Below are 24609 nucleotides of genomic sequence, written 5' to 3'. Positions count from 1 at the left end.
GAGCAGACTCGTCCAACCTACGAAGCCTTCCCCAAGGCCCAACGCTCGTAATACATGGAATAAGTAAGGCCATTCCAAGCTGTCAAACGCCTTCTCCATATCGACAGCGAACACCACCGCCTCGTCACCATCATAAGTGTCGGCCTCCAGTATATGTAAGAGTCGCCGCACATTAAGCGCCGTATTGCGGGCCGGGATGAAACCCGACTGGTCCGCATGCACCAGTTTGGACATGTGAGGGAGCAAACGCGCCGCCAAGATCTTGCTCAGGATCTTGTAATCCAGGTTAAGCATGGACAGTGGGCGGTATGCCGATCTGTCCCATGGTTCCTTGCCCGGCTTCAGAAGGGGGACAATCAACGCCTCCCTCGTGGTCTCGGGTAGACAGCCCAATCGCCTCGACTCATTGTACAGCCACGTCAGTCGGGGCGCAAGGAGGTCCACGTAGGTGAGATAGAATTCCGCAGGGAATCCATCCGTGCCCGGCGTCTTATTCCTTGCCATACTCTTAATGGCAACCCGTACCTCTCTTTCCACGATCTTGTCCCCGATCCGTTTCGCATCCTCCTCACCTAGGACCGGCAGGTCCAGATCCTCCATAAAGGTCTGGAACTCCACCAACGAAGGGAGGACCCTGCTGCGGTATAGTTCAGTATAGTAGTCGTAGAACAACGCGTTGATCCCCTGCTGATCGAATCTCGCCGCTCCCGTGTGGTCTCGGAGCTCAAGGATGACCGAGCCCCGGCGGGCCGGGTTGGCCAGCCAGGCCAGGAGGGCCCCCGATTTGTCGCGTTCCGAGTGCGCTCGTGTGAGGTAGGCTTTGTAGTCAAAGCACCGGAGGCGCTCCACCGACGCCGCCACCGCCTCTCGCGCCCCCAGCAGGTCTCCGTGAGTGTCCGGCCGCTCAGGTCTTTCCCTCTCCAGCCTCCGCAGGGTCTCGTCCTCCTTCCCAATTTCGTCCAGAAGCGTTTTCCGCACTCCCGACGCCGTTGCTATGCATTGGCCTCGCAACACCGATTTGAACGCGTCCCATTCCGTTACAGCTGAACCCGCCGTGCCCGCATTCACCTGAAAATAGCCCTCTATGCCTGACGCAATTGTGGTCCGGAAGAGCTGGTCATCCAGCGCCTCAGGACGTAGTTTCCAAGCCGGGATCCTCGGGCGAAACTGCGACCAGCGCAGCCGCACGAGGAGGGGGTTATGGTCCGAGATCGAGCGTGTGAGATACTCACTGTGGTTCACTTCCGCGTGCACGTCCTGGGAGCTCAGGAAGGCGTCAATGCGGACGTGTAGCTCGTGAATGCCGGAGAAGAATGAGTAGTCCCTGTCTAGTGGGTGGTTAGCCCTCCAAGAGTCAACCAGACCCCACTGTCGTTGCCAGGCGGAGCGCGCAAGTGCAAGTCTACCAGCTGGTGCAATCTGTAGGGGGGGGTGGGACCTGTCCAGGGTAACATCGGCCACGCTGTTAAAATCGCCGCCCAGGAGCAAGGGCTCCATTAAGAACTGAGCCAGTTTGTGGGACAAAAGGGAGAGGAAAGCAGGTTGGTCTACATTCGGGGCGTACAAACAACCCAGGTTAAGGTCCCTCCCGTCCAGCTTGCCCCGCACCATTACGTATCTCCCTTCCGGGTCAATTACCTGTTGCGTGCACAGGAAGGGTACCCCCGCCCGTACCCAAATGGCCACCCCCCGAGCATAGGCAGAGTAGCTAGTGTGAAAGACCTGTCCCCTCCAACGCCGCTGCAGAGCCCTCCCCTCCTTATCCAGCAGATGTGTTTCTTGAAGGAAGGCGATGTGAATGCCCCGCCTGACCAGATAGGAGTGAATTTTATGACGCCTATGCATCGAGTGCATCCCTCTGACGTTCCATGTGAGACATTTGTAGCCTAAGTCGGATCCCATGGCAGAGACCACCATATCTCCATCCCCCTCTCAGCCACCCCTCCAGCACGCCTAGGCCCCCCCCTTGTCCCCCCCCAACTTGTACTAGCAACCTACCCCAACTCCCACTCCCCCGGACAGATAACCAACATGGAAACCCCATCCAAACACAGTTAGCAAAAAAGCGTATCATTACAAAATAGGGTTGGAGTGGCGGCAATGCCGGCTCCAGACAGGCCCGAAGTCCCCCGCCCCCGCCCCACTACCCCCAGCAACCAACAGGAGATGTCCCCCGACTCTCCCCGTCCCCAAGGTCTCAGTAAGAAGTCCCAGTGGGCAGCCGCACCCCACAGCATAGCGTCCTGAAGCGGCCCTCCTCCGCCCACATATCCCGGTACCTTACTCATGTGATCGATGTCCCGCGAACCATCTCAGTCCAGGATACCATCCGCAGTCTGGGGAGTCACAACCGGCAGGTCTGTCTCGGACAACTCATGCCCACTGCTGGAGCCAGGGCTGGGAGCACTGGCCTTCGACTGCTCCGAAGCACTACCGGAAGGGCTGGCGTCCCCCTGGCTAATGGTCGCCACTGCCTGCACCGCCTTGGCGCGTTCCTGTTGCCAGTCCGATGGGGAGCCAGGTCGTCCCGCCGGCGGCGTCTCCGACGCGTGTCTCCTGGGGGGGGTCCTCGTAGCGCGGTCCTCTGCCGACGCCCCTCTTGAATCCAGCCAGCTCCAAGCCTCCTGTGGTGTCAGGAAAAAGTGGGTGCGCTCTCCTGCGACCACCCGCAGCCGCGCCGGGAACATCATAGCGTAGGGCAGCTGTAGCGACCTCAGTTTCCTCTTGACCGCCAGGAAGGAGGCCCGCTGCTTTTGCACCTCTCTGGTGAAGTCCGGAAAGATCATGATCCGACTGTTGTCGATGCTCAGGTCCGGGATGTCTCTCACTCTCCGCAGGATATGGTCTCTGTCCCTGAAGTGCAGAAGACGCAGTACGATCGGTCGCGGAGGCGCCCCCGGTTTGGGAGGACGCGCAGGGACTCTATGAGCCCGTTCAATGGCAAAGAACGACGAAAGTCCCTCCGGGGCCACCTCTGAGCGTAGCCAGCCCTCCAGGTAGGTGACCGCGTCTCGCCCCTCAGCTTTTTCGGGGACCCCCACAAGGCGAAGATTATTGCGCCGAGAGCGCCCTTCACTGTCCTCAGCTCGGAGCTCCAGCACTCGTACCTTCTGCGCCATTTCCGCCAGGGTCGTCTTTAGCTCCGCCACGTCTCCTGGCAAACTTTTCAGGGTACCCTCGGTCGTCGCTACCCGCTCCTTCAGCTTTTTGTGGTCGTCCCTTAGCAGAGACAGGTCCGACCCAATGGTGTCCATGCGTTTCTCAAGGGCCTCCCGCGACGCCACTATCGCCTGCATTATGTCCCCCAGGGAGGGGTCCCGCGGGCGGGATGGACTCCCGGCCCCCGCCCCCGGCGGGACTTCGTCCTCTGGGCGCCCCGGGTCGTCCAGCTTCAGTGCCTCGAAGCCCTTCTTCCTGCTGCCGCGTGTCATCCTGGCGGGCAGTTAGCGTCGCGTGCCTCTTCCAGACCCTGGTCCGCCCCACGACCTTCGCCCACTCCAATCTCTGGGCCCTCGCCCCGTGGGGACCAGTCCGTGCAGTAACCCAAGTGCTGGGGCTCGCTCCACCAGGGCTGTGGGGCACAATAGTCCCGGGTCAGGGCTCCTGACAAGGTTCCCGCGTCGAGATTGCTCAGGCCGGATGTGCACCTACGGGCCCCAGTGCTAATTGGGCGCACTGGTCTCGGGCGCCCCCGAGCAGGTAGACGCTCTCTCCCGCCAATGCGTCGCAGGGGCGGGCAGCCAGCCTCTCACCCCCTGCACTCTTTTCTGTCGACACTCCTGAGCTGTACACCCCCCCCCGCGGTGTGGGTCCCTCAGGAGTCCTCTCAGTAGGGCGGACCAGGTGCTCTGCGCCGACCCCGAGTCCCTCACGGACCCAGAGACTCCGCAGTCAGTGCTTCAAGCCGGTCTTCGTGTCCCGGCCGGCGCCATCTTAGGGTCAGGCAGTGAGGTCGTCCTCTGCCCCGCAGCTCCGTGCGCGAGGATGTCCGCCAGCTCTCCTCACCTCCGTTTGCGTTCCGGAGGCAACTTCGGTAGACCACAGCCACCACAGCATTAGGGGAGCTCTCCCCCGCCTCGTAGGCTCCGGCGCCAGGCACGTCGTTACAGGACGGCGGCCGCCATCTTAGGCGCTCCCATCGCCGGGTGCCGTGCCCACCGCTCTGAGTGCGGCAGGGGTAGTTGCAGAGGCCCCCAGACCCCCAAAGTCTCACTGCGCGTTCCTGATGCTCTCTTGAGCACTCGTGGGGGGACGGAGCGCGAGTCGGGGCTCAGGATATGTGGCGGTGTGAGGCGGGCACGGAGGAGCTCCGGAGTCCCGCTTCCACCTACATCGGCGCCTAAACCACGCCCCCTTGTGTGAGAGCTTTCTGATGCTCTTTTTGTGTAGCTACGAAAACCAATATGTCATCACTACAATTAAAGGCATTCATGACAGGCTATATCATACATTGAGTGACATCTTGAAATAGCTCTGCAGCTGATGACACACCAACACATAGGGGCTTATTTATGAGAGCTCTGTGTCACTATTGCACCACTTAAAGTGGTACATGCATGACACAGGGCTCTCACTTCAGTTTACGAAGGTGCCTTGCTGCGCTGCCCAATGCCAAATTCCCATAAATAAGCCCCTGAGTCTCTTGTAACGGATCAGACCAACATGTGTAGAATAGTTGGAATGTACCTGCAAATCTCCTCGAATTCCAACTGATGATATCCTTTATTCAGATACAGGTGAGAGAATACCTTTGCACCATTCCATTGTGTTATCATGTCAGCAATGTAAGGACCTGGATGTCGTTCTCTTTCAATTGCCTTGTTCGCTTGCCGCATGTCCACACAGAAGTGTACAAAAGAGGGGTGGTGATGGACGGAGCATCTGAACCAATCAAACACTCACACCCAGTCAAGAGATCTGGGGAGAAGCGTGGCTCAGTGGGTAGAGGCGGCAGACCCGGAAGCTGAGATCGACCATGGACCAGGGTTCGCTTCCCCGCCTTGGCGGGTCTCAGGCTCAAAATTCCACGGACTCGACAATTCTCGCTCTGGTGCCTACCCAACTCACGGGGTCACCCTCTGCAACTCTGGGCAATAGCTTGCTTAATCTCCACTGCGGCGGGATGCCTGGCTTTCACCTTGGGGACACCCTGCCGGGGTTTCTCACAGGGGAATACCAGGACGGGTTCCCTAAGCAAGCGCCGGGACGCTTACGGGCAGCTGTGCGCTTTACAAGTCCAGCACATTTACATTTACATTTGATCCATCACCGTTCTTTAGCCCACTCTGCCACCCCAGTTCAGACATGGCTATATGCAAATCAGTCTGACCCTGTGCCTCATGGGAACAGTCCAGCCCGAACTGCCAAGCCATGCCTTCCCTGGACCGGAAACAAGTTTCCGAGGACCGGTTTCTGGCATTCCAGTCGTCTTCAGCCCAGCTTGCTTGAATCCAGTGGCAAAGTGAGCAAGGGACTCACGTCTGAGCATACCCTGCCACACCTATGGCGGCCAAAGCAGTACAAAAGGGGGTGGTGATGGACAGAAGTGTACAGCTCCTTCATTGTCCATTTCGGGTACTTCCACTTTGGGAGAAACCCATGGAGTACGACCAGTGGAATGCTCAATGATATTGTATTTAAGTACAGATACAAGTTATTTTTCAACGGCTTCCTGTAAGTGAAAGGCAATTTGTTTGTCTCTTTGAGAAATATGACCAACATCCTCATTCCCCAACCCATAAAACTGCAAAGGGAATTAACTTACTATTTTGTAATAAGCATTTTTATTATAGTTCACAGATATCAGTCCCATATCAGCAGCGGTGCTGAAGCTTAGTAAACAGGAGCTGGATTCTTGTTTTATTATTCTTCATCATTGCTACAAATGAGCCTTGTTTTTTAGTAGCATTGAGGTAGCCCAATTATACACTTTAGTTTTTGATGACTTAAGTTGGGGCAATGGAGACAGTTCATTATATTTCTTCTCGGCATTATATTTATTGACACACCACTATGGCTAATGAAAGGTATTTAACAACCATTGACTTTTAGTGTGAGCTTCAGACAATGCCTGAATAACTTTGGTGCTTTGTCATGTTGATTTCTCTTGGACCAGTGTTTTTCCTCACAGGTGGCCAGTCCTACTTGTGCATGCTTCTCTGAGGTAAACATCGACATGTCATAACCATCTTCTTCACTTTCTCCTGATATTGATATGGAAGAAATGTTTGACAAAGATTTAGATGTCGATCGACTTAGTTTGGTGTCAATTTGCAAATACAGAGCAGAAATAAAAAAAGCTCAGGCGTCCTTCTACAAGGAAAAAAAAATCCAATTAGCAGCCAACTCCCCCGGAGAGACCTTTCTCATCATAAAAAAACTCAAAAGTCCAGCCCCCTCAGCAACCCCTGATACCTCTGGTGCCCGCTGCAAAAATCAGACTGAGTTTTTTTTACTTAAAAATACAGAACATCATTAAAATGCTTCCCCCAACCAACCCCATAAGTATGTGTGCTGGTCAAGCCCCCTAACCCCCCCATGGCCACCGGTTGGAATGCTTTCCCCCACTCTCCCAAGAAACGCTTCTGACCCTCATGTCCTCAGTCTAAAAAAGGTAGCACCCACAATTGGCCTCATCATCACAGATGTTATTAACGCCTCACGTAATACAGGAGAAGTCCCCCCTCTCTGGAAAGGGGCAATGGTTAAAACTCTCCCGAAAAAGCCCCAACTTGATCCTGCAGACCTTGGCAACTACCGTCCCATCTCCCTTCTTCCAGGGATCGCTAAAATCACCGAAAAATATGTCAATCATCTTTCTAATTTTCTGGAAACCTTTTGCCTGCTGCACCCTTCCCAGATAGGCTTCCGGCCACGACAGAGGACAGAAACCGCCCTGCTAGCGGTGGTGGAGGAAAGCAGGAAGATCCTTGTCACAGGAGGTTCTGCAGCCATTATATTATTAGACCTGAGCGTGGCATTCGATGCGGTGAGCCACCATGTCCTGATCCATCGTCTCGGCAACCTGGGAGTAGCCGGGACGGCACCGAATTGGCTGCGCTCCTTCCTCGAAGGATGCTCCTTCCAGGTTTTTGAGGAAGCTCTAAGCTCTAAACCCCAGCCCCTTCTGTGTGGGGTGCCGCAGGGCTCATCACTGAGCCCCAAGCTTTTTAACGCTTATATGGCCCCCTTAGGTTCGATCGTGGCCCCTTTTGGGATCCACATAGTTACATACGCTGACGACACCCAACTGGTCGTAGCTCTGAACCAAACCACACAACATCCAGTTACCCTAAAGGCGTGCCTAACGGAGGTTGTAAAATGGATGGGGGCCTCCCAGCTAAAGCTAAACGGAGAAAAAACTGAGATTATGATCCTAAGTAATTTTGATAATATGATACTCAGAGACATCTGGCCATCATGTATGGGTCCAGTCCCAACAATTAAGCTGGAAATAAAGAGTCTTGGCATTTGGCTAGACCATAAACTGACTTTTAAGGTGCAAGCGAGGAAGACGGTCGCTACCTGCTTTGGCTTGATCAGAATGGCCAGAAAAGTGCTCCCCCTGCTCCCCCTCCAAGCCAAGAAAACCATGGTTCAATCCGTTGTGCTTTCAAGGCTGGATTATGGAAATGCGCTCTACTTAGGAGCCCCGATCTCAGTAATTAACAAACTGCAGACCATCCAAAACCGCGCAGCTAGACTACTCTCGGGAACATCTAAGTTCCTTTCAGCAAAACCGGTCCTCCGCGGCCTGCATTGGCTACCAGTAAAGGAACGAATTACCTTTAAGTCCCTCTGCATTGTCCACAGATCTTAGCAGGGATTGGGCCCTCCCCTTATTTCAGCCATGATTCCCCCGTACAAAGCGAGGAGAATGCTTCACTCGGACGAACTCAACCTAATCAATATACCTAGAATTTGGCAAGCTAGAAGTGGCGGCAGACTTTTTACCGCGAATGCAAGAAAACTATAGAATTCACTGCCACTCCACCTACGGAAAGAGCTTATCAATCTTGCTTTCCGTAAACAACTAAAAACCTTTCTGTTCCCTAAATAATTTCTACTCCACTGGTCCATCGGTCATGCCTAGCACTGGGAGGCCTCCTGGTAGCCATGATTACTTGACAGACCAACCAACCTAGCGTAAGGTCCCTGAGGCGGAAAGCCGGGGACGCCGTGATTTTAAACGGTAGAAATTTTACTCACTGTTGCGATCTTTTAAAAAAATTGTATTGGCTGTGATTGTTGTGACTTGATACATCAATCCCTCACGAGGCACTCCCTACCTCCTGCCCACGCTAGCGCTCTCATACGAGGCTCCAGCAGCCTATTAGGCGCTGCTCCTCCTACTCCCACCGCCATCTTGGGTGAGTCAGAGGGTGAGCAGAACAATTGCTCGGCCCTCCCACCCTGACTAGTATAAAAGCGCCGTGCGCCCTGTCATTCCCATTACTTGACAGACCAACCAACCTAGCGTAAGGTCCCTGAGGCGGAAAGCCGGGGACGCCGTGATTTTAAACTGTAGAAATTTTACTTACTGTTGCGATCTTTTTAAAAAATTGTATTGGCTGTGATTGCTGTGACTTGATACATCAATCCCTCATGAGGCACTCCCTACCTCCTGCCCACGCTAGCACTCTCATACGAGGCTCCAGCAGCCGATCAGGCGCTGCTCCTCCTACTCCCACCGCCATCTTGGGTGAGTCTGAGGGCGAGCAGAACAATTGCTCGGCCCTCCCACCCTGACTAGTATAAAATGTTCCCCCCTCCCCGGAAGCGCAGCGGACGAGCGCAGCGGGCGCGCCGGTCGCGCGCCGAAGGTGCGCCTAAGGTAAGCCCATCTGCGCCCGTTGGCGCCAAACCGGGCCCAAGGGCCAACGATGCTGAGCAACCCATCTCCTATTCGGCCAAATCCCTCAGAGAGCTACAGCACCCCTATCCCCCACCATCTCCTGCAACCATCAGGCGCATAAACACAGCTGGCCTCGCGCGTTCAGTCTCACATACACCCAGTCGTAGCAAACTCCCGGCAAAACTTGCCAAGAGTGACACTTCCGTCATATCTGAACACTCGCTCCTTGATGAAACACCAAGATGATATTTACATCCTGCTGTCCAATAACAAACCCGACATACTCCTGCTCACAGAAACCTGGATAACCGCAGACTCCCTCCCAGACATCCTAGCGGCCCTCCCCCCGACCACTATATCCTCCATGCCGACCGTCCTGGGGATCGGCCTGGGGGTGGAGTGGCAGCCATTATATCAAAGCACCTTAACTTTATCTCCTCGTCTTCCCCCACCCTTCCTGAGGTAGATAATCTGCTCATCAGTCTGAAAACTGATGCGGGCGCCCTCACGCTTCTACTCCTATATCGGCCCCCACACTCCATGCCATCTTTTTCTACCACCATGAGCGAACAGTTGTCCAATCTGCTGACACTGCACCCTAGACTCGCTCTCTTCGGCAACTTTAACTACTGGTTCAATTACGCCAATGCCGGTCCTCATGCCATAGAACTCTTAGAAGTCCTTAATAGTTTGAACTTGACCCAACAAGTCTCCTCACCAACCCACATCAAAGGCCACATCCTCGACCAGATATGGACCTATAATTTAGCATTATCTCAACCATCTATCTCCCCTTGCGTCTGGTCAGACCGCTATCTAGTTGACACCACCATCACTGTCGCTGGCAGGGCCTCTGCCCCTCTGATTGCTGGCGGCCTCTCACGTAAATGGAGTTCACAAGACTCCCAAGGCTTCCTCACAACTCTGACCGATACTCGCCCAATCATCATTTCCCCTGCCAACATCGAAGTAATGGAAGGTGATATCAGCATCTGGCTGAAGTCTGCCAGTGACCAATTTGCTCCCCTCACTAAATTCCCTCGCACTAGACACCACAACTCTCATAGATGGTTCTCTGACGACCTTAAGCAGCATAAGCTGAAGGTGCATCAGCTGGAATGGACCTGGAGACGCAACTACTCTGACCCAGCCAGATTGCTATACACTGCTGCACGCAAAGAATATAAAACTGCTATCACCCTAGCCAAGTCGGAGCATTTCTTAAACAGGCTATCGTCAGTGGACAATAAATCAAAGGAGGTCTTCAAAATTATGAATGAACTGACCACAGACGACAGAACCCTCCCAGCTCAGACCCCTACCCAAGAGACCTGTGATGCCCTCAATCTCTTCTTTATCGAAAAAATCAAAAAAATTAAGGATTCGATACCCTCTCTTTCTCTGACTCAATCCCTGGACATCTGACCCTCACCCAATTCCCCATCCTCAACCCCAACACGTTAGCGGAACTCGCGACCCGGGTCAAATCGGGCTCCCCGAAGGACTGTTGCCCTCCCTCGGTCTTGCGGAATATCTGTCTCAATCTACCCGACTGCATCCTACCCCTACTGAATGGTTCCCTCAGCAGTGGTATCGTCCCCAGATCCTTTAAAGAGGCCATCTTAGTGCCCCTCCTCAAGAAACCTGGTGTGGACCCCGCGGAACCCTCTAACTACCGTTCCATTTCCCTCCTACCCTACTTCTTCAAGCTAATGGAGGCCCACGTCACCCGATGTCTCTCAAGCTTCATCGAGACCTCCTGCCACCTCGAGCCTAACCAGGCCGACTTTAGGCCGGCCCACTCCACTGAGGCCGTCATCCTAGCAGTCCTAGGCACACTGAGGAGGAATGCCGATGCGGGGATCCCCCAAACCCTCGTACTCCTGGATCTGTCGGCCGCGTTCGACACGGTGGACCACAACATTCTTCTCCACCGTGTCGGACAGGCAGGCATCCAGGGTTCCGCCCTTAAATGGATTGAGTCCTTCCTGACTGGAAGAACACAAGCCGTCCGCCTCGGTCCATACACAGCGGACAAAACCCCTACGACCTGTGGAGTCCCCCAAGGTTCCTCCCTCTCGCCCCTATTGTTCAACCTTTACCTCCGGCCTTTGATTTACTCACTTCAGAACTGGGACATCACAGTGTACAACTACGCTGATGACTTGCAGATCGTCTTCCCACTCTACTCCCTTAATGCCGTCAGCAACTTCCACGCCGCCATGATCCACATCCAACAGTGGATGAATTACAACCAACTAAAATTAAATCCAGGGAAAACCGAGCTTCTCCTCCCTGGATCCAGCCCTGCCCACTGGAGCCCGCAGTTCTGGCCCGTTGAGCTAGGCCCTTCCCCAGTCCCGGTTAAATTGGTGAAAAGTCTGGGTGTGATCATCGATGCCGAGCTCTCCCTCAAAGCCCAAGTGAGCGCTGTTATCTCCTCTTGTATGCACCAGCTTCGGAAAATCCGTAAAGTCAGCCGCCTACTGCCTTATGCCGCACTGGTCCAGGTTATCCTCTCTCTGGTACTATCCCGCCTGTATTTCTCCAACTCCCTGTACTATGGACTCCCGCAATCATTTTCACGTCGCCTCCAGGTAGTACAGAACCAGGCGGCCCACTTCATCTACAAAACCCCTAAGTGGCAATCGGCAAAACCCTTGCTCCATAGACTCCACTGGTTGCCCATAGAACAATGGGCGGCCTTCAAACTGGGTTGCCTTACGTTCAAAGCTCTCCACTGCACTAGCCCGTCTTTCTGAACACACTCATCACCCCACACCGACCTACGCGCAACCTCCGATCAGCCCATCTCCATCTGTTAGTCGCCCCCATAGCCAAAACCAAGAAATTCGGTGGCCGTCGCTTTGCCCACCTAGCCCCAGCTTTCTGGAACCCTCTCCCTCTCTCCATCAAGTCCAGCTCTACCCTTCTTCATTTCAGGAAACTGCTTAAAACCCTCCTCTTCCCCTCATCAGGCTAACTCTGCCTCCTCAGACCTTACACTCACTCACTCTGTCACTCAGCGCCAAGAAACTTCCGGTGTCAGTGCGCTCTACAAGTTTCATTTAACATAACATAACATAACATAACATAACATACCATGCGCTTTACAAATGCCCTTTTCATTTCATTTGCCTCAGCTGTTGAAGTCACTTGGTCTAATGGGCTTGCGTCAAACGTCGCTGCTGGAACGCTTGGGCAGCCATGTTGTATTCATGCCATGATACACTCACTTTTTCCTTCACCTTGCACACCGTCACAAAATGGGTCTTTCCACAGTCTTTGCAGATCTGCCCAATGATGGGACATTTTCCTTCGTGTGGAAACAGACCTGAGGCACAACTTATTTTTCTGTGGAGAATTCACTTGGTGTCCCTCGACCTGTGTTTTGGCTTATTTCTCACATGCATGGCTGACTCACTCTGGGCACCTCCAGCCTCCATGTCAGCAGCTTATCGATTAACACGTTCTTCAGGCATGAGAACTCGCTCCAGACTAAAGGTTTCTCTCTCAGCATTCGGCGTCTGAAAGAATCGTACTAGCATCCATCAATCACTCTGAGGCAGATAGCTTACTCATCATTAAACCAATTTGTCAATGGAATCACCGGCTTTCTGTCATTCTTGACTGAAGATGTACCTTTCGTAGTATACATTGGTATTGGATTAAACTTCAGATTCAAGGCTGCTTTGATTTGACTATATGTAATTTCATGAGCTCGCAACATTTTCTTTATGACTTTTCCACCTTCACCACCAAGATTCTTAAGGTACTTGATAATCTTCTTGTTATCTGCTTCTACACTCGCATCAATGAAATCATCAAATGTCTCTATCCAGGCAGTCTCTCTATCGCCAATATTCAATTTTTTGGTGGTATCGAATGGCGGTGGTGGTTTCAAGAAGGCGGACAATTGTAACCCTTTATGAGAACGGCTAACACTGTGGGTGGAGTTCTTTCTGACACCATCTCCTGTCCGCTAGGACCTGCTTCATCCATACCATCTCTGAAGGCCCTCTAGTGTGCTGGCCTCTAGGTCATTTTGGGTAGCCTGTGGAATCTTGATCTACCTTTTGGTCTCCATTGGAGAAGCAAATGGTCACTGTTCTGATCACTGCTTTCAGCATTCTGCACTTTGGAAACCTTTGGAGTTGTTCTGAGCTTCACTCCGCAGCTTTGAAGGGGTGCTGCTTCGGATATGGATTGCTCTGCAAGCACAACTCGAGTGTTTTATCTGGAGTCACTCCCTTCAGCGCTCTGGCATGATGACTCTCTTTACTCACTACTGGTAAGCAGATGATTGTTTTTTTTATCACTTTGCCTTGGAGCATCTCTTTGGGCTGTCTGACACCTCGGCACCTCAACCTTGCAACATTATCACTCCGTATGAATGTATTGCTTTGAGTTGCGTAGTAGCAAAGTACCTCTTTGTGTGGCCTTCCCAGCTGGTTCTCTGCCACTGATGTGTAGACTTATGAGTAAAGATTTCATTAACTTCAAATGCTTAACACAGAACTGGGGCTGAGATTTGTTGACTCCACATACGCCAAACATCGATTCTGCACTTCATCTGAGGCATACGTGGCAAGCACCCGCAACCTGCCGGACCATGGCAACTTCTCTGAGAAAGCACTGTAGAACTTTGAGTTACTTTCCACCTATCTCGTCGCCAGTTGTAGTGTCTTCCCTAGCCCGGGTACTCCCAAAAACTATGCTTAGTATAACGTCTTTATTCTTCTGCATGTAACTGCAAACTCAACATTCTAAACCAGCACAATATTCCCAAAGGAATTTCATGCACGGCCCGTGCAGGGCGTTATACCGGGGCGGTGACGTCAGGTGGGGGAGGGTCAGGGTGTGAGGTTGTACAATGCGGGATATGGACCATTACAGGTAAGTACCGAAAAAAAATAAGAATTTTGTTGCCCGCGCTACATCACATTTGGCGTTGCAGCGCAGGTAACGAAATTTGTTTTATTTATTTTTTGGGTACTTACCTGTAATGGTCCATGTCCTGCATTTTACAACCCCCCCACCCTGACCCTCCCCCGCCTGACGTCACCGCCCCGGTATAGCGCCCTGCACAGGCCGTGCCTGAGGAATTTACAATGCAGTCAGTCAGTCAGTCAATTATCTTTATTCGATTATTAAAAATCATAAAAGAACGAGCCTTATTACATAGCCACATTTCATCAAAACACAATTCATCAAAACACAGGTTAATTCATAATTATAACAAACATTCAATATTAAGAAACTCTAAAACCACAATATACAAAGTGAGTTATACAGGAATGTTAAAAATATTAAAAAGACATTTTTTTTAAAAAGATATTTTTAAAAAAGGGGAATCAATGTTCAGGAATAAGGTGCCTATTTCTTGTACGATGCTTATTTATGCGTGCTCCTGCAACTAAGAAGCTAGCAACATGGAAAGCTACTCTTACATTGGGAAGGAGTTGCAGGTACATCAGGGCTGGTTTAACCTGGGTAAAGCCTAAATTGCGCAAAATTGGAAACAAATATCTTTTTCTAATCTCAATATAATGGCCGCAGAACATGGTAAAGTGAGTCGTATCCTGGATGGAAAAGTGGTCACAGTCACATGGTTCGGCATTTTCGGGTCTATTCCATATTTTAAAATTACCCAGAATAAGATGGATCAGATCAAAACGAAATCTCGTTAAAAGGAAACGGTGGTATGGTTTTGTTACCAGGAGGAGATACAGTTCCATTCCTGGAACAGATGTCAACAAACAGTGTTTCCTAACCATGTTTTTTTTTTAGCTCTATGGCTTCCCTCTCCAAAACATATACATTTGTCAGGGTATTTTTTACTATTTTGAGATCTTCCTGTCTTATCAAATCTGGGGATGAGAAAAGCTCCGGACGACCGGCTAAAATTAGCTGCATTTGTACATATTTTACCCACGGGATGTTTTGGGCTCTGTCCAGGGCTAAACAATCTTTTAAGATGATGTGATTTAATGTAAGCTCCTGGTTAAGCCAAGTTTTCAACCATCCTATAACTGGGGCTAGTTTTAAGATGTCAGTTATATAGCCCAATCCTAGCTCTGTGTGTATTACATAGGTGGAAGTCGATTGGGGGACAGAAAGCAGGGTTCTCAGAAATGTATTTTCTACTTTCTGGATTTTCTCATGGTTAGTGTACCCCCAAATAACAGAACCGTACTGGGCAACAGACAAACATTTAGCTTTGTAAACCTTTATAATATTTTCCATGGGGCGGGCTCCCAGTTTTTTAGCGAAGCCAAGCAACCCTGCTGCCGCTCTTGCAACAGCGTTGCTTTTAACGGATTGCTGGGGGCCCCAAGTGCCCTTTTCATCAAAGGTCACCCCTAAGTATGGAAAAGGTGGAACTCTCCTGACCTCTTTCCCAGCACAGTAAAATGTTTTCGACTTTCTCTTCCTGCCTGCAGCTCCTACAATCATTACATGAGATTTGTCTGTATTCGTTTTCATGTCCAACGAGGTCATGAAATCCCCAAAAGATGAAAGGAGTTTATTTAGTGCCACTCCAGAGCGTGCCAAAAGAACTGCGTCATCCGCGTACAGGAGGACAGGTATCTTTGTCTCACCTGCACGCGGAGAAGTGGAGAAGTGTGGCTCACTGATTAGAAGCGGCAGACCCTGAAGCAGAGGTCAGACCCGGGACCAGGGTTCAATTCCCGACGCGGCAGGGTCTTGAGCCCAAATATCCACGGACTCGATAATTCTCGCTTCGGTGCCTACTCGAGTCACAGGTTCACACTCTGCAGCTCTGGGCATTAGCTTGCTTAATCTCCACTATGGCCCCCCCCCCGCGGCGGGATGCCTGGCTTTCACCTTGGGGATGCCCAGTGTGGGTATCTCACAGGGAAAAACCAGGACGGGTTCCCAAGGCAAGTGCCGAGATGCCTACGGGTAATCGAGCGCTATATAAGAACGCTTAATAATAATAATATCGGTGTGGGATGCTGCCAAGACTACCTCAAGATTGTTTATATAGAGAGTAAAGAGGAGGGGGGCAAGGATGCACCCTTGCCTGACCCCCCTCTCTGAGTTAAAGTGGCAAGTGCATCTCCCTTCCCTGGTCACTCTGACCGAGGTCATAAGGTCCCTATGTAGCTCAGCCAGATAGCTGACCAAAGGGGGGTCAATGCCCATAGTCAAGAGGACCCTCCACAGCTTAGCCCTGTTAACCAGGTCAAAAGCTGAGGAGAGGTCCATAAAGGCCATGTACAGAGAACCCCCCTTGGCAACTACATATTTGTTTATGATCAGTTCTAGGTTTAGGCACTGGTCTAAAGTTCCTCTTTTGGCTCTAAAACCATATTGCGCGTCTGATAGGACACCCTTCCCTTCTAAAAAATGAGTCAATCTTCCTAAAAGGACTCTTCCCAAGATTTTAACGATGGAATCAATGAGAGAGATTGGCCTATAACAGGCCGGATCTGTCCTCTGTCCCTTTTTAAAGATTGGAACTATCGTGGACTTGGCCCAACTAGTAGGAAAAATAAGATCCCTAGTAGCATTAAAAATGTTTGTGAGAATCTTAGCACTTAATTCAGGGGCACTCTTAAAAAAGTCTGCGGGAACCCCATCGGGGCCCGGTGCCTTTTTATGGAGTGTATCATTAATTGCCTTTTTCACCTCCTCTAAACTAAAAGGAGATATGGTAGTTACTACTTGTGTGAGAGGCATCTCACAGTCTGGAGTGGTATCGGGACAACTATAGATGTTACCAAAATGTGTCACCCACTGTTCGTCTGGTATGATGCAATCTGCTCTCTGATTTTCTAGTCCCACAAAGTATGGGTGGTTTATTATTGCCCAAAATTTGGCACTGTATATCGGGCGATAATAAATCATTCCAGGCCTCCTTTTTGATCTCAGATTTCCTCACCCTGATAGCGTAACTGTATTGTTTCCTCAGTAATGTTATCCGCTCTTTATCTCTAGGTTTATTTTTCAGAGCCTTTAGGAGGATTGAGTGAGCCTTGGAACAATTTGAATCAAACCATTTGGGACACCTAGGCCTATTGGATTTTATCTTTACGGTCAGGTCTAAATTGACCTGACAGCAGATAGCATTAAAAGCCTCTATCATGGTAGTACCAGAGTTATTGTTATCCAAACAAATGGCCACTTCCCCCTCAACTTTAGCCAGAGTGTCTTGTAAAAAGGTGATTGGGGTTACTTGATCCCACTTCAGTCTACGATTCTGATCTCTCGGGACTAATTCTGTTACACATAAAACATCAATCTCCCTTTTTGCCAAGACTCCTTGTGGTATGGTCTCTAGAATCACAGGGTTATGGTCGCTAAAAACTGTAGTTTCTACCTTATAGTTAATCACTTCAGGCAGAATACTAGAGGATAAAAAGATATAATCTATAGTTGTGCCTGTATCATTACCCACATACGTTGGTAACCTCAGGCCTATAGGGCAACTGTTTGATTCATAAAGATTAAAAGTGGCTAGGAGCAATTCCAAAGCCTCTCCACGTGATGAGTGTTCAAAATGCGGTGGGGAGGAATAGAGGGAAGATTCCTCGTGTTCCGCGTGGCAATCCGTAGGGCATGGATGGATGTTAAAATCGCCCATAAGGATGATGTCATACCCATAGGCACTATTCTCACTGTGGGTAGACAGGAATTCCTCTAGAGTTACCAGATGCTCGTTTGGTGTTTGACTGACGGGGGAATTATAAAAATTAACAAGTAATATGGGCTGAGAGTTTGGTGTAGTTAGTTCTACCGCTAAACAATTTTTTGAATTAGATTTAATATGTCTTGACTTTCCTTGAATATCTAATGAAATGTATATAGCCAAGCCCCCCTTTGCCCTTCCTGCTTTACTAGGAACGGCAGGTACAATGAAATGAGAAAAGCCATCCAAAACTATTCTGTCTAACGTTTCCCAAGTTTCTTGAAAGGCAAGGACATCATAGGATCTAATTTTGTCCAGCCAATTCTTATATTTCTGTTTGGCTTTAAGGCCAGCAATATTCCAGCTCATAATTCTACAGGGCCTAATACCTGCAGAATTCCGAACTGGTAAACTGGAGGCAGGCTGGGAGCCCTCGCCAATACTGACTTGTCTAGGGGAAAGTCAATCGTTATGATCCATAAAAGATAACGGGGCATAGCGATTGAACAGTTGAAGGGGTTGTACAAAAGGATTGTGCTGTACTGAATGGGAATGATGAGTTGCTACATTAAACCTTGGGTCCTGGTCCCATCCAAAGTTCAAATCCCAATTTCTACCACACCCCAGGGCAGGGGTCCTTGGATAAGAAACATTCTGCTGTTCACCGTAAAAAAACTTCAGGGTTAAGGGATCAACAGTGCCCTGTCTGCATTGGGGAGGGAGTGTATTAGCGAGGATATTTGGGAGGACGTCATGATTAGAGAAACTCACTGTCACACAGTCCCCTTTAAACTTTTTCGGACGGTTTCCCAGCCAGGGGACCCTAGTTGCTGACTTGATTACGCTTGCCAGATGGTGCTTTCCCCCTGGGGCTAGCCGCGTGTTACTGGTTAGCCAGTGTAAGGCCTTGCTTGTGAGAGAAGTCGGGGATTCTACTGTACCCCCTTCCAGAAGAGGCACGTTTGCTAAAACTAAAACCACTGGTGTGGCTTCTACTATGAACTGTAGGGGGTCCATTGAGTAAGCTTGTACTGGGGGGATATTGACTAAAGGGATTCTGTCTGTTGTGGTGTTAGCTAATGCAGGGCCTTCACTATCAACAGTCAATGTTGGTGGATGAGGTGGTGAATTCTCTTCTAACAACTGATTTCCTACGCCTTCACCTACAAACTCGCTAACAACATTTCCCCCTGCGTTAATACTCAAATTTGTGACTAGCGTAGTTATGTTTTCTATCCCTCCTGCAACCATAGTATGATGACCACCCAACTTCTTGACCTCCGCTTGCAGTTTATCAATTTTGGATATTAGGGGTTTAATAACAGCGTTGATTTTTAACTCCAGGAAATCAGCAATTTTTTCAAAAAGGGCGTCCTCACTTGTATGATTTAATTTTTCCTCAACAATGTTTGTTTGCTTAGACTTTGGGGTAGCTCTCTTCCATCTTGTCCCTGATCGTAGCCCGCCCCGTTTTGATGAGTTTTTGGTACATAGTCGTCTTGGCCTAGTGGCATGCTCTATAGGCGACTGCCCGTCAGATGAAACGCAAGTCTGTTTCTCCTGTTCCGAGCCAATGTCAATATGGCTCGCAGCCTCTACATTAGGTACCTCAGAGGCCAGGGCTATATTAGCAGGTATGCCACTTGTTTCCTGAGAAATGGGGCCATTAGTTATGACCACATGATGGGCTTCCTGCAGTATGGTATCGTCGATCAGAGAAGATGCAGATGGGGGCAGACATCGTAAGTCTGGGGATTGACTCAGCCCCAGAGAGTCTCTCCTATGAATGTTTATCTTTTTGACAGTCTGGACGAGATAATTGTCAATAGTGTTTAGCGGGAATTCCTCAGGTTTTTTAGGCATGTTTCAGAATACACACAGACTCTCAAATGTACGTATAAAATGTGAAATAGCAAAGTCTTACAGCAGTAAGTCTTACTTGAGATATGGGCCACAAGAAATTTCCTGCAGCGTTTCTGGCCCTGCCCCTGCCTCCTCCTGCCGATGAGGGCCGTAGAGGGCCCGCTCTTTGCCCGGGCTTCGCCCCAGGCGTCCCGCTCGCGTCCCGCGAAGCGGGTTCATGTGGCGCTTATGTGCGCCTCCTGGCGCCCTCGCGGTGTCACAAGGCGCGCCGCCACGTAGGCTGCCGGGAGTTGTAGTCCCGGAGCGGCGACGCGTGTAGTCTGCTGCTAACTGACTCTTGGCGGTGTCGGCGTGCTTCTGCGGTGCCTGGCTGCCTCACAATGACTACTGGCGGTGGCGGCGTCTGGCGGCGTCTGGCAGGTAGGTTTTGTTTCGATTCCCCCGCTCCGCCGGTTCCTGTGGCGCTTATGTGCGCCTCCTGGCGCCCTCGCGGTGTCACAAGGCGCGCCGCCGCGTAGGCTGCCGGGAGTTGTAGTCCCGGAGCGGCGACGCTTGTAGTCTGCTGCTAACTGACTCTTGGCGGTGTCAGCGTGCTTCTGCGGTGCCTGGCTGCCTCACAATGACTCCTGGCGGTGGCGGCGTCTGGCGGCGTCTGGCAGGTAGGTTTTGTTTTGATTCCCAATGCCATTAAGATAAAGATGAAGATAAGATAAGATAAAGTTGGAATGTACTTCAGAAGCGTCCTGCTATCATATCAGAGTCTAAACACATAGGCAATAATTAAGTAATTATAAAGTCAAAACAAAAACGCTGGCACTGAAGAGGACTACATTGTGTGCAAATGTGCTTCTTGTGAGAGAGAAAAAGACAGTCACTTATAGTGAAGATAAGTAGGCTGACCCACTGCCACATGCTGTATGTTGTAGTAAGCCCATGCAAAATGTGAATGACATACCAATGACCAATGGATGAAGAAAGGTAGTTGGAAGCCCCTATAAGTAAGTATATTTTACATGTTCTAGTAAAATCAAAAGGTGTTGACTTATGTCAGACCTCAAAAGGATGGGTTATACACACGAATTAGCAAATGGCAAAGCAGTTTTAATGACAAACAAAGCAGAAGCATAGGAATCCCTCCTATCATTCGTGTTTTATTATAGCTTATGTCTAGGATTATACCAAGAAAAATGTGAGGAGGAAAAGTTGTAACTTTGTTATATGTTTTCAACAAGAAGAGCATCTTTCTCACTACTGAAATGCATTTTTTTAACAGCAGTGAAAATATTTTGTTTTGTGAATCACATACATTTTCTTGAAAAATGTATCTCAATCCTAATTTACATACATACTTCAAATAAATATTTGTGAATTAGCATAAATTACTGAATTATGCACAGATGTAAAAAAGTAATTTGCACATGAAGTACAAGCCACAATTTTTCTCAGATATTTGAATATGGACTTAGCATTCTAGCCATGATCTAAGCTGTAATTAGCTCTTGAAAATGTATTAGTGCCAAGAAAAATGAGAATTATCTTATGTCAATGTTGACAGTAAGGTTAACTGAAGTACAAGCCACAATTTTTCTCAGATATTTGAATATGGACTTAGCATTCTAGCCATGATCTAAGCTGTAATTAGCTCTTGAAAATGTATTAGTGCCAAGAAAAATGAGAATTATCTTATGTCAATGTTGACAGTAAGGTTAACTACATGTGTCTTTCTTTTCGCAGTCACAGGACAATTATATGAGTTTAATAGCAGATCTGGAGCAAGAAGATGGAAGACCACACCACAGCCCAAGTTCAAGGGTTCAAAATTAACAGAGGCAGCCCCAGAGCCTGAGCAGACAGTTCTTAAGAGGACTACACCACCGAAACCTGTTACACCATCCAATGTAAAACCACTGAAACTTGAAACCTTAAATACCACTTACACCTGAAGTTCTTTCTCCTAATAACGCCTGCATTATGATGAAGAACACTCAAAATCCAGACCTTTCTTTTTTCTGTTTGTGAACTTTTTACTATCTTTACATTAATCTTGCTCAGATTCGCAGTATTTGCAGCTACTAGTGTTGTTGTCCTCTTTGCTACAGTGCCACTGATTTCCATGTAAATGTCACACATTTAGACATTAGTTCATCAATGGTGGTGGAGTTAATGCGATGGCAGATGTTCTACTCGCTAACTATGCTTTTTTCGTTGTAATGAGGAAGAACACGCAGTATGCAATTGACATTGTTGCTGAAGCTGGTGGTTTTACTTTCTCACTTAGGAGATGGTTTTCGAAGCTAATTTGGATTCTTATAATAGTCTTAAAATATAACATAGGGAATGCATGCATTGAGCAGAGGCTAAACCAGCAAGTTATAGAAATACGAAGTCACCAAATTATACAGACAAAACATGCACAACTTCTTACTGTTGCCAAACCAGGCGTCTAGCAGGCCCCTGATTGTTATCTCCTCATTACCATGGTATGTCATTTCTCAACATAAAATCTTTCAAGCTGCACGTGGGACCAATTAACATTTAGGCGCAGATGTCCCAGAACTGTGTTTGTGCAAGATTAAGACCCGCAACGCAGTAAAATGGTTTGCACTGTTTGAGGCAAATTGACCCAAAATGGAAATCATTTTTATAATATGTTTTAAGATATGATCAAAATGTTCCATATTCCAGTTACTCACTGGAGTAAGTAAGGAAGGGGAAGGGGTATAGACCGCGCAGCGTCGTTTTGTTTAAATATTGGTGAAAACACATGTGTTAATAGTTGACTTACCTACAAAGAGAGAGTCTGTGCACAAACAACAGTGCTAGCACTTTTTCGTTTTTCGAAACTGGGCAGTGGGCATGACAAGTGCATTTGCATGCAGATTCCTAATTCGCAAAGGAGGATGCACAGATGCACAAACCACCTTTACACAGCGCCTAGCTTTGTTCTGACCAAGTGCTTGTCACTCGGAGGGGAATCTGTGAAGTAGGTAGGGGTCATATCGCATATCTCTTTACAGTTGTGTTTATGCAATATTTAAGTGCAGCTATTCATTTTTCCCCAAACACGTCTGCATTAGATATGAATGTACCATAAAGGCATTACAGCATGTTTGCTCCTTTCAGGCCTTTCTCTTCATTCCACTCGCATCATCCATGTGTGTGTAGAGGGTAACGAGACAGAGATGCTGAAAGAAACAGGCCCCTCTTCCTCCATCTATGTGATTAACGGGGGCGAATAAATGAATAGACTTGGCTCAATTCACAAAGCACGTTGGACTTTTTCTCCTGTGGGGTTATGGTTACTTTTAGAGAGCATATTACTGATTTTCTAGGCCGTAAACCTCTAAGGGCAAGCTGCCCGGAAGCTGCAACTATTTCCCTTCTCAATAATACTCACATGCCTAACGTTTGCTCATTTGAAAATGTAAAAAGTATTCATTCCCAAATGGAAAAATGTAATGCATACATTAATTTGCACTTGCTAACACATGTCTTTTCTCCGTGGGGTAAACATCCATTTAATACTCTAACAAATTTGGGGATATTCACTCCAATTTTGCCCTTTTAAAATTTGTTTAGTCTTTTCCCTAAAAAGTAGAAAATTAATAAACTAATCCCGGTGAGATAGGTGCGGGGGAACGGGGACTAGGGAAGTATTCATACAGCTTTTCTGAATATCAGTCTTATGAGTTTGTAGGTGTTTACCAACTTTTGTGAGTATACACAAGTGCAAATTTGTGTTTTGCAATGAATACAATGGAATCCGCATTCATGAAGACAGGTATTTGTGGACCCATGTGCAACTTAGGTGTGCAAATACCCTTTTTCCGGGGTTCTTAATTATCATGGATGATGGAAGAGAAGGGTCTGTGCCACACTTACAATCAGTGGCCAGTGAGATTCGAGCAGGTGTGTGTCTCAAACTTCTGACCCAAAAAAGCAATGGGCTGTAGGATGTAGTGGTGAGATGACCAATGTTTGGGACGGATGTTTCCATGAGGGACAGGGTAAGTACTGATCTACATTATGTTGGTCACTGTCTAAAGGGATCCAGTAGGCCAAAAATGATGGTTTGGAACGCTACCCAGAGTGATTGCTGCAGATTAGTCTATCTGCATGCATTTATCTTATCGCCTTTTGGGTGTTTGATTGCCAGCAGTATGCCTAGAAACCTGAAACTGGCACGACTTTTCAAGCCTACTACTGCCAGTGTTTGTGAAACCCAAAAAGTAGTACGTTTGTGCCCATTCAAGGAATACTTCTATGGGTACAGATTTGCTATGTTTTTGGGAAACCACTCACTCTATATATTTAACATCTCAATCCAGAAAATTAACATGTTAAAACCTCTAAGTGAAATGAGAATGATGAGAAAAACTGACACAGATATAGCAGACCTGACTCAGGGCCACTAAGCACAACTACCAAACCAAGAATACATGCCATGGCTGTCGCATCCCAAACACTCCCACTCAAGGTACGACCCTGCCCAATCCACTTGGGCCTGGCAGTTCTCCTTGGGACCTCATGACTACAGTCACATAAAACACAATGGCCTGGAGCCCCTGCCCTGGCATTACTTATTTGCAATCTATTTTCACTGCCCACACTCTTCTTCATCTCTGCTATGAGAAGCTTTGATGGTAGAGTTGTCAAATACGTGCAGTTGGGCAGGGCTACATGTGTCTATTCCTTGCCTTTTACAAACCATTTTATCACATGATTGTTGGCCCCATATATTAAGCCTGAGTCGCTGATAGAGGAGGGCCAGCAGCCAAGTTAATAGGGCAAGTCATGCCTTGGGTCTGGCTTGGTTCGAAGAGTCTGTGCAGAAACGGAGCCATTGAAACATTTGCATGTACATTGTGCAACAAACATAAAGTACAAATATGATGTCATCTTTTTAAAATTCAAAAAAGTGAATTTCTTTAACATGCTGAAGTGTTTCACCTTAGTACCTTAAACAATATCACTGCATGGACACACGTTAATTAACAGTGATAGTTTTTAGAAACATTCATGGCTCACCCCAAGGGCAATGAAGCAACTGAGTAGTCTATTAAAACAAACATAAGAGGTGCCTGTACAGCAAACATCCTGAACTCAAGTACTTAAAAAGTGCACACAAATGATAATTAAAAAAAGCGCAAGTGATAATAAAGAAAATGTTTTATTTCTGTGAAATAAAATATTTGCCTAGTATCACACATCTTGAACAAGCAGAGAAGCCAGTATT

The 24609-nt window shown here is 48.6% G+C and overlaps 1 protein-coding gene across 1 annotated transcript in view; it reads left to right on the top strand.

The window, feature by feature from the left end:
* The window catches only part of LOC144783380 (cadherin-related family member 3-like), a 567696-nt gene extending 546334 nt beyond the window's left edge, over positions 1-21362 (top strand). Inside the window, exon 21 of the mRNA XM_078662381.1 lies at positions 21108-21362. Within this exon, the coding sequence (XP_078518507.1) occupies positions 21108-21316 (209 nt within the window). The 3' untranslated portion in view covers positions 21317-21362. The remainder of the gene's footprint in view (positions 1-21107) is intronic.
* Positions 21363-24609: the final 3247 nt, after the last annotated feature.

This window comes from Lissotriton helveticus, chromosome 9 (genome assembly GCF_964261635.1).
Source record: "Lissotriton helveticus chromosome 9, aLisHel1.1, whole genome shotgun sequence".
Taxonomy (NCBI): domain Eukaryota; kingdom Metazoa; phylum Chordata; class Amphibia; order Caudata; family Salamandridae; genus Lissotriton; species Lissotriton helveticus.
This window is presented reverse-complemented; position numbering and strand designations above follow the sequence as displayed.